The following is a 10863-nucleotide window of genomic DNA, read 5'->3' as shown; positions in this document are numbered from 1 at the left end:
ATGGGATCCTCTTTGACCTGTTGCAGTTCAGAGAAGGTTGATGAAGGAGGGTAAGTTTATTTTTCTCCTTAGTTCCTTGATCTGATCGATTCTTTAGTGCCTAAATTCCAAGTTCAAACTAAAAGAAAGTTTTGTATTAGCTTGATAATAGTCTTGGTTGGATATTCCAGTTTTCTAACAGGGTCGGAAAACTCTGGTACTCTGGAGGAATTAACAGTATCATCTGGATATTTATCGTTTGCTCCACATTTATCTAACAGTCTGCTTAACTGCTTGAGAATTATTAGGGCTACTGAAAGTACTGGTGGAGGTCACACAACATGGAGAATATTTTCGTACAAGGAGTTGCATACAGCTACAAATGGATTTAGCGATGACAATCTCCTTGGAGAAGGAGGTTTTGGAAGTGTGTATTGGGGAAAAACCAGTGATGGTCTTCAGGTACATATCCCGCAATTTTCTTTTGTCGAATTACCTTCGCCTTTCTTCTTCTTTCTTCTTTACCTTTTGAGTTATATATTTTGGAATATAAGGTTTTACATATTCTTATCCAGATTGCTGTGAAGAAGTTGAAAGCAATGAATTCAAAAGCTGAAATGGAATTTGCAGTTGAAGTTGAAGTTCTTGGGAGGGTTCGGCACAAGAACTTGTTGGGTCTTAGGGGCTATTATGCTGGGGCAGATCAAAGGCTTATAGTCTATGATTACATGCCAAATCTCAGCTTACTTTCTCACTTGCATGGACAATTTGCGAATGAAGTTCATCTAGACTGGAAAAGGAGAATCAAAATTGCTATTGGCTCGGCGGAAGGCCTCGTGTAAGCGCATATATCAAACTCTACAGATCTTAATCATATGTTTTTATTTTTTATTTTTTTATGCTTCTTAATATATGTTTGTTATATAAGGTTGCTTATTCTCTAAAACTCTCTATATGAAGTAATTGAAGGCATATAAAATTGATCACTTCTGTAAACTAGAAGAAAAAAAGTACATGTATAGTGTTGATCGAGAATATATAGTGAAGTTGAATAAATGAAGATATGGCTGGTACCTAAAATGATTCCTTAAATATGTTTCGCTGCTAGAAATCCTTGGTCCCAGAGGCTATGCGCTATGCTATTGTTGATTCTCTCTGGCCAAATTTCATGTACTTTGACGATGAAAGTGCTCATATTTTGTGGTTTCTTCTAAAATTAGGTACTTGCACCATGAGGTAACTCCACACATCATTCACAGAGACATAAAAGCAAGCAATGTGCTCTTGGATTCCGACTTCGAACCTCTAGTTGCAGATTTCGGGTTCGCCAAGCTAATCCCGGAAGGCGTAAGCCACATGACAACGCGTGTGAAGGGCACATTGGGTTACCTAGCACCGGAGTACGCTATGTGGGGAAAAGTCTCTGAAGGGTGTGATGTTTACAGCTTTGGGATTCTTCTCCTAGAGCTTGTAACCGGAAGAAAGCCTATTGAGAAGCTCCCCGGTGGAATTAAGAGAACAATCACAGAATGGGCCGAGCCGCTTATAACAAAAGGAAAGTGGAAGGAACTCTCTGATCCAAAGCTCAGAGGGAACTTCGATGAGGCTCAGTTGAAGCTTGCTATCAATGTTGCTGCTATGTGTGTGAAAAGTGAACCTGAGAAAAGGCCTAATATGATGGAAGTGGTTGATCTTTTGAAAGGGTATGAGGCTAATAAGGCCAAAATGATACCAACGAGAATTGAGAGTATTAGATACAAGGATGAGCTGGTGGCACTGGACCAAGCTACCGACGATGATGAAGATGGAGATGGTGATGAGAGTAATGGTGGATATGGTGTTTTTAGTGCTATTGAGGTCCAAAAAATGAAGGATCCTTATCAGAAGATCCATGGAGATAGGAGAATGACCAAGTATGTTTGAGAAAGAGAGTATGCTACTCCATTTATTATGCTATATATATATATATATATATATATATATATATATATATATATAGCTACTAGCCTTTGTTGATTTGTTGATATGAATTAGCTAGCAATCGATATCCTTTTCCATTGACAAGGAGAATGTGCCCCGAACGGTTTTGGAAGGTGTGACAAAGGCTTTTCTGTTTTCGCTTGAACATGACTAAGTGTGAAGAATGAAGATGTCATAATATGCATGTCATTATTGATTTCCTTTTTCTTTTTTTTTTGTTCTTGTGATTTTGTTGAAATGACCGAAGGCCATTAATTAAAAATTGGAAGCATATAACTTCTCGACTCTTATGCACGTACACTAGCTTCTTGATATATAATAACTTGGTATATGTATGTATAGACTATATAGAGAGGTACATGTGCTTTGATTATAACAGAAGTAAGATCACAGTCGACTGATCATCGATCTCCCCATAAGTGACTAAGTTCCACTTTTTTTTTTAACCAAGAAAATCATATTTCATTCATAGCCAGAAATGAAAAATAAGATATTTGGCTAGAATACTTTCATTCAAACAAAAATCACCAATGTTATATATAGAAACATATCACAAGGGAATTAGCTAGACTAGGAAACTAATCCCTATAATAAAGAGGAATACAAAAGGCAATAGATATGTAACACTCCGTACCCCACTTTACTAATTTATTGGTCACCAGTACGGTAATTGATGGCCTAATTCACTTTTTCTCTTCGTGTAGACTTTTTAGAAGACCAAAAGGTTGACTTTTTACCCGTATATTTTTTGAGAAATCTCCTCTCATGAACGTTGTAGAGCTTGTTATACTGAACTCGTGGACACGTGGTACACTTAAATCAGAATTCGTACGAGTAAACTGTGATCTACGAAAGTTTATTGTTGTATCGATATCTAAAGGGTGTTTTTGACTTTTCTTAAGGATTGGCTTTTAAATCCAAAACCCTAAAACTTCTCTCTCATTTTTCTCTCCTCTCCTCTTCGCCGCATTCTCTCTTCTTCTCTCCTCTCTCTCGTTTTCTCTGTCGTCTCCACGCCGGAGCGGCGTCGTCCGACCACCCCTGGCGACGAGACCACCACCAATCTCTTTCTCTCCTTCTCTGCAAAACCCAGTTCTTAGATCATCACTTGCAACTCGATTCGGTGGTGATCGATCGAAGGGAAGCTCAGGCGACGAGGCGGCTACTGACAGGTAGGGTTTTGTTCCTCTTCCTCTTCTCTTCAAAACTCAGTAATCATTTTCCACAAACAACCCCGAATTCATGGAGATTGAAGTCAAGGATGCGTCACTGTATTGCCGAATTCCGGCGAACTCCAGCGTCGCCTATTAGGGATTTACCCCTAACTAGATAGAAAAGCAAAGAAATGCAGAAATAAAAGAAATTAAAATGCTGATATTTTCATTGACACTAAGCAAAAGCTCTCAAAGTAGTACATATAGACCTATTTGGCTGGTCACGTGCGCGGCACATGACTAAGTGAATAAAATATCATAACAATCCATCCCTCCCGGTAAAAACTTGACCTCAAGTTTACAACATACTTTGCTGCTCCACCATATATCCAAGACTGCATACCAGAACTCAAGAATTTCACAACCTACCTCATCTGCAATCAAAGCCAACATTGCTGTCCAGGTAACCAACTTCTCATAAGAATATGAAGGTTCTGGTGCAACTGGTGTCAAACTGCTACCCTCCACATCTTCACAAAATCCAGCCATGATTTCAGTTTTTGAGTCCCCCTTAACACCCTTACTCCGATCACAAGTGACCGAAACATGATTGGGCTTCAAAATCCATGAGTCCCTTATAACACCAATAAGCTCACTATCACTGCTTTTATCCACGAGACCCTCCAAAACAGCCACACAGTCATCATGAGTCTGCAAAGATTCTATCAAAATCTCAAGTGCCATGTCTTCTGATTTCTTAAAGAAATCAATGTTGAATCCCTCTTCATACAACAAGGCATGCACAACATTTTTGTCCTCCATCTGATGATTATTATAATATGCCAAGACTTCTGTTACACTTGAAGCCAATGTTGATTGCTTAACCAAAAGAGGTAGCTGCAAATAGACACACATATTCTGAAGAAAGGAAATACTGAATTCCTTGTCCCCATCAGCATTGTCAATTTTCATGATTATCATCCCATCATCATGTACAACAATATGGTATCCATGACACCTTTCCCGATCAATTAAACTTGTCACTTCTCCCGGATTCTTATGATAATTATGTAGTTGCACTGATAATGAACCACAATTGGCCAGGCAAAAGCACAAGAATGCTGCAACTTTAGTTCCACTGTACATTATGATCCGGAAGTAATCATACCTGCATGTTACAGGAGAATTTCTGGACAACTGGAGATCAAACAACCACTTCAGAGAATACTGACAGATAAACAATACACCATCTTGAGCAATTCCCTGCAGTATAAATGTGTGCAACACAGGTCTGAGAGCAAATTTATCATTAAAACAACTAGACCAGAAGAGTGCCTCCAAGGTGATAACTCAAAATTGTTATTAAGAGAACCAATAATTTCCTCAGGGTCCAATCTCTCTTTGTTCCATCTTTCCTGATCCTCAAGAAGGGTTGTATTCATATAGCAAACTCTGTCATTTGATAAGATCACATCAGTAACTTCATATAAATCCAACTGAATGACTGCATCAATAACTTTGCCATCTACTTGATCAATCCGATTCTCATTTTGCAGCAACTCCAAACTTGTAACAGACACATTATTATAAGATGAGAGCAGCTGACAGGAATTTTGAAAGTTAAGTTTGAATCCCAACTCCTGCCATGTAAAGGGCGCACCCAAGGTTGACATGGCATATACCAAACACTTCTCATCTGGCTTCATATGGTCTTCAAGAAAAATCACTTGCAACTCTTTATTATAATACTCATATGCAGCCATTTTACAGATTTCCATTTTCCCAAATGTCGTTATACATCATTCCAGCACTCCCTTCCATTTTCACAAACTTCTCAGCAAAAAATAAACCTATTTTCTCTTCACTTGCCCGTTCTGCAAAAAAATATAATTTCAATTTCACCCATATTTTCTCTGGCACAATTTCAGAATTCACATATAGCTCTTTCTCCACCTTGCATTTCATTTCTCCAATCATAGTCCTCGAGTTCATATTCATTACATCCATAAACCACTTCTCTGGCACCTTAACAAACTTGGTGATACCGTTCTCATGAAATGTTGCCGATTTGCTAGACATATCATAGCCATTCATCAACTTCTTCTCATAAAAATGGATAGAAGGAAACATACCTCTGTATGGGTGTACCTTATAATGTTTGGACAACAAAATAACTAGGTGGCCAACCATTTGTACACATTCAAACAAGCTGCACTCAAATAGAAATTTACTAGCAACATTTAAGAGAACTATTGCAGGAAGTTGTTTTGGGTCACCAACCATAATGCATCTGGTTCCAGATAACTTTGACAGCTGTAGAGGAGTCAATATAGTAGGTTCCTGTAGCAGTGGCAGTCCTTGTTTGCAAAAGCAAGTGCAGATACCTCTGTGAGAAAGTTCATGATTCCTTGAGATGAAATGTGATTTCGGAATACACCCGATTCATGCTCCCTTTTCTTAACTGCCACCACATATATGTCTCCATCTGTGCTTCCCAGAGCGAGATATTTGACATCATTCCCCCATGCATTCAGAGCACGAGCTAGTGTAGAAACTGTCACCTGAGACAATAAGGGTAGCACTCTATCAGGCAAACATAATAAAGTACAAAGGGAACCACAGTAGCCTTCGGCTAGTACTCTTCCAGTGTGCTGATAAGGGTGACTAGGTTCCGTAGTTGTCAACATCACCCCACCAACTTTGTCTTGACTAACAAGATGAATACCAGCAAGAGAATCATGTTCAAGAGTGACTGCCATGCTACCAGTAACCGAAGCAGTAGTTCCTGTAGTAGTAAGGCCCAACTGTCCCAACATAACTTCTGGCCTTTCAGAAACACTTATGTTACCTTCCGGTCTGGTAATTGAAGATGACGATGCGGTGTTGGTAGACAGTAGAGTTCCAAACAGCACCTGAGGGTTTGGAATTGCATAATCATTGAGTTTTATCTCATCACCATTAGTAACTTGTTCATCATTTGGGTCCTCATCGGTGGTGACTGGATTCTCAATCTTTCAGTCTGTGTGGCTCTTCTCATGGGCAGAATCCAAAAATCCATTCTCTTTCTTTTCTACCTTCAAAATAACACTACCAGGGTCATCTTCTCGTTTCTTGCACTTCACCATAGGCTTGCCAGCAGACCATTTGTGCAAATCTCACCAGAGTCCAAGTTTTCATCTTTCATATCCTCTGCGTAATTCACCCCAATTACATATTCTAAAGGCTGGTAAACAAGTCCCCCACCTTTGTCTCAAATACTCGTAAGAGATGCAACAGTCCTTCCTACATTACACAACTCATTTGAATGTTGCATTTCATCAAACAGGTGGAGTGCATGACATTCTTTCCCATTCTCACCCGAATTTGGTCCTTGCATGTTATCTTTCCTAACACTCGCACCAACAGGAATTGATCCAACAAACATATAATCAACAACACCACAACCATTATTCACGAAACTACGAGTTCCAGTATCACTTACTGAACAAAAGGATGCATGCGTGTTGTTCACTTGAGCCGACACAGTGCTGTTGAGTAGAGAAGGCACAACTGAGCTCTGGGACCTCCACTCAGCCTTGACATCTTGAGCTATTTCAGCCACAAGGCGCTGGAAAGAGACCTTGCGTTTCGGGTGCTTGCTAGTTGCAAGGGGCCCGTTGATTCCCGGCCTAGATCGGTGTCTCTTCTTCACTCCTCCAGTGACCGCAGTTGACTTGAAAGCGACTTGCTTGCAGCAAGCCTTCCAGAGATGAGAGTGAACAATCTCAATTTGAGATTTGGGATTAGAAATTGGAGTTGATGAATGCTTCAATGGTCGCTGCTGGTAGTGGGCTGTGGTGGTGTTGTCAATCAAAATTGCTCAAACACGTTATGAATCACACTTTGCATCTTGGATTGAAGCGACGGTAAAGTGTTTTCCAGTGCACGGCTTATTGCAAAGAGAAACAAATCTTTGCTGAGCACAAGAGGTTCGACGCCGAGCGGCGGAATCGCCGATTGCCCAGCTCTCAGAAACATGGCTCTGGATACCAATTGTTAGGGATTTACCCCCTAACTAGATAGAAAAGTAAAGAAATACATAAATGAAAGAAATTAAAATGTTGATATTTTCATTGACACTGAGAAAAAGCTCTCAAGCTATTTGACTGGTCACATGCGCGGCACATGACTAAGTGAGTAAAATATCATAACAGCGCCTCTGATCATGTCAAGTATTCTCTTGTTCGCTTCTCTTTCCTCTTCTTTTATGTGCCTTTGTTTTCTGGATTCGAGCCTTAATCCGATTTCTCTCTTTTTTGGGTTCTACTGCTCTTTCTCCGGTGACCTGAGTTTTTGGTGTTTTGACGAGCAAGGCTACTTCTTGGCGGATCCAGCAGCCGAGTGGAGGAGCTGGGTGGAGTTTGGTAGCATATAGAGTTTTTCTGGTTGGGACGGTGAGAGGCAGAGGGCTGCAGGTCGATCTCCAGCAAGGAGAAGTTTCTGGGTTTAGGTTTTGAGCGGATTGGAGGTAAGTGAAGAGTTTTGGTGCTGCAATGTTGTTGTTGTGTTGTTTGGAAATGGTTAATGATTGATTTCGTTGTTTTTGGTACTCCATGTCGAGAACTTGGTGATTCAAAGTTTATGGGGAAGCTATGGTCATTTTCCGGCAAGTCACCGGAATCCGGCAAACATTTCCGGCAAGTCGCCGGGTCCAGTGAGGGGCAGATCTGGCAGAAGCAGAAGAGGTAGTGATCGATGTTTTCCTTTTTGTTTTATGACACTTCGGAAATAGGAAAGTTTGGGTTGTAATCAGAAAACTAAGTTAGGAAAATTTCTATTTTGGGAAACTTTCCTTTTATGGAAACTTCCTATTTATGGAAACCTTTTTGGGTGCCTTAGTAATTTAGTGGTTTTCCATATTAATGTGTTCCGTATATTTGAGTCCTTGAAATTACACTAGTTTGATTAATCGAAACCGATGGTTACCAAAACGATCTTTTAAGCGTAAAGGTTAGGTGTCATTAGTGATTCATGAATTATTAAACGAAGCCAAGTGTGTAACAGTTAGTGGAAGTAAATCACCTATGCCCAAAAATCCTGTGCCAAACCTGTGCCTACCCCTCATATCGTGACATCTGTCCACCAACTTAACAGAGATTAACACTGTTAATTTAATTATTTTCAGCTTCTTTTTAATTAAAAAAAAGAGAGATAAAGCATATCACTCCAACTCTTTCCTCTTCCTTTGTCGATTCTTCTTCTCTCCATCTTTCTCTACATGCACTTTTGCAACAACCCCAACCCAGATCTCTTTGTTCCTTTGAGAGAGAAACAAGAAGAAACCCAACCCAGCTTCTTTTTTAATTCGTCAGAAATCTGCGATTGTTGTTCCTGGACTTAGCAATCAACCATCTTAGACATGAGATAGAAGAGATTTTGGTCGAGGCCGCGAAGGTGTTGGTCGGAGAGAGTAGGAGAAGAGGTGGAGGAGATAGGGCTGTGGGATTGGGCCCAGAGATCAGACGACGGCGGTTGAGGTGGATGAACTGATGAAGAAACAACCTGTTTGATGCTAAATCTAGGTTTGAAACTTTGCAAAGAGAAGCAAGAAGAATAATATATTTTTTCTTAAATTTTATTACCTTTTTTTTTGCGAGAGTTGACAGAGTTTAGAGGGGTGTCGGGAGAGTGATGATGTGTTAAATTTTCATTTGTGGCACAGGTTTGGCACTGGGTTTTTGGGCACAACAGATTTGCTTCCACGGTTAGTAGAACGTTTGGTGAATTGACTCGGATCATTATTCAAGGGTTAATTTAATAAAACGTCGAAACATCGTTAGTTGGTCAACACTAAGTCAATTGGTCAAACTTGGTCAATCCTGGTCAACCTAGGAAATCCTAATCAAACAAGGAAGAAGTCGAGTCAATGATTATTTCGAAGTCCGGTCTGACTGATTTGTTTTACTATTTATCGTCAGACGTGGGCTTTACTTGAGAATTTGAATAATTGGGGGCAGCACTTGAGGAGTGTCCTGAGCATTGGGAGGCTTAGCCGTATACTGTGAGTGGACGTTTGTTTTAAATTAAATGCATGCAATGGTTTTATATTTAATGATGGATTTTGTTTTTATTAAATTTTAATTTGTGAAATTGATTTCCTTTTGTGAATTATTTCTGTGAAGTTATTTTCGGAAGTAAATATTATTATTTTAATTGTTAACTTCGATATTTGGAAAGTTACCGAAAATGAGATTTTCGGTGAAGTCCTATACATATTTCCTTCTTCTATATTTGACAATTTTCATTATTTTGGAGAGTTACTGAAAATAGGATTTTCGGTGGATATATATATAGATATTTATGACGATAGTATGTATATAAATGCTAGCTAGCCATACGTGTTATTCCGCTATAATGGTGTAGCCATTAGATGTCATTATAGTGTGACGTAAGCGTGGGATGCAAATGTCGTGGCCCTATATAGCCTTATATGAAAGTAGAAATTCATATAGGAGATATGAACGTATATACACCGTCTTTTCCGCCATAATGATGTAGCGTTTGAAATCCCATTATGGTGTGGCGTGAGTGTGGGACCTAAGCGTTGTAACCTTGTATGAATTTCTATTTTTCATAAGAATTCATACAAGGAGTATGACGTGTGTAAATACATACATATATACTATAGCCTGGGAGGCTCTATATTATAATGTTTTGGAGACTACCTTTGTCGGTTTATAAGTTAAAAGCTTTTGAGCTTGTTGCATACAACATAGCTTTTCTATAGAAATTAAATCGAGAAATCATAAATATTTTTATTGGTTCATTTATGTTAAATTTATTTTTGTCCACTCACTCTAACGTTCTCAAATGTTTTCCTCTGGGCCCTTCATTTTTAAATGCCCAGTTTGTAGGTTAACATAGTTGAGGTCGGGCGTACATGGAGACGAAACATAGTTAACAGTATAGCCTCCGCTCATTTATATATTTCTGTTTCTTTTTTCTTCACTATTAGAGTCGCTTTCAACCTATGAATGTTGGTTGTGAGATTAATTATTTAGATTAGTGAATAATTTGGGAGGTGTTGTGAATTTGAGGAGTACGAAGGGTTTTAGAAGTGTCTGCAGGTATTTTCAGGTTAGGGTTGTCCATTTTCAAGGGAGGTTATGTCAAATTTTTGGTAAATTTTCCTTAGAGGTGGACCCCACAGGATTTACTTCGGGTTTCAAGGTGAAATTCGGGGTGGGTCCTGACAAGATAACTAAGATACAATTTTGATACAATCTTAATTTACACTTACATGATTTCTTTCCTAACACTCCCTCTCAAGTTGGAGAGTGGATATCCCTAACTCCCAACTTACGACCCATAGGTATGAAAAGATCCTTTCTCAAGGCTTTAGTGAAGCTCCGCCAATTGATGTGCAGAACCTACTAACATCGTGACAACGATCTTATGTCTGATATAATGATAGTCATCTCAATGTGTCGAGTTCGCCCATGAAAAACGGGATTTGCTGCAATATGCAACGCTGCTCTATTATCACAATATAGGAAGGCAGGTTATGGATGCAATACTCCTAAATCTCTGAGCAAATATCGAAGCCACATAAGTTCACAACAAGCACCAGTCATGGCTCGGTATTGTGCTTCAATTGAAGAGAGAGAAACTGTCTTCTACCTTTTTGATTTCCATGAAACCAGTGAAGGACCAAGAAAAACACAATAACCTGTGGTAGATCTCCGAGTAATTGGACAGCCTGCCCAATCTG

The 10863-nt window shown here is 39.4% G+C and overlaps 1 protein-coding gene across 1 annotated transcript; it reads left to right on the top strand.

Annotated features, from left to right (window-relative positions):
• LOC101296850 (PTI1-like tyrosine-protein kinase At3g15890-like) lies at nucleotides 1-1902 on the top strand. The gene is made up of 4 exons (XM_004296379.1): nucleotides 1-50; nucleotides 300-441; nucleotides 555-817; nucleotides 1200-1902. Exons 1-4 carry the CDS (start codon nucleotides 1-3, stop codon nucleotides 1900-1902), a joined length of 1158 nt encoding a protein of 385 aa, XP_004296427.1.
• Nucleotides 1903-10863: the final 8961 nt, after the last annotated feature.

This window comes from Fragaria vesca, linkage group LG4, assembly GCF_000184155.1.
Source record: "Fragaria vesca subsp. vesca linkage group LG4, FraVesHawaii_1.0, whole genome shotgun sequence".
Taxonomy (NCBI): Eukaryota; Viridiplantae; Streptophyta; class Magnoliopsida; order Rosales; family Rosaceae; genus Fragaria; species Fragaria vesca.
The sequence above is the reverse complement of the archived record's forward strand: the minus strand, read 5'-3'. Positions and strand labels throughout refer to the sequence as shown.

What these genes read in the sequence shown, in the direction of transcription:
- LOC101296850 (XM_004296379.1), top strand. Translation starts at nt 1, where the DNA reads ATGGGATCCTCTTTGACCTGTTGCAGTTCAGAGAAGGTTGATGAAGGA. An exon ending in GAGAAGGTTGATGAAGGAGG is followed by an intron (nt 51 to 299) that starts GTAAGTTTATTT and finishes GGCTACTGAAAG; the next exon opens with TACTGGTGGAGGTCACACAA. An exon ending in GGCTCGGCGGAAGGCCTCGT is followed by an intron (nt 818 to 1,199) that starts GTAAGCGCATAT and finishes TTCTAAAATTAG; the next exon opens with GTACTTGCACCATGAGGTAA.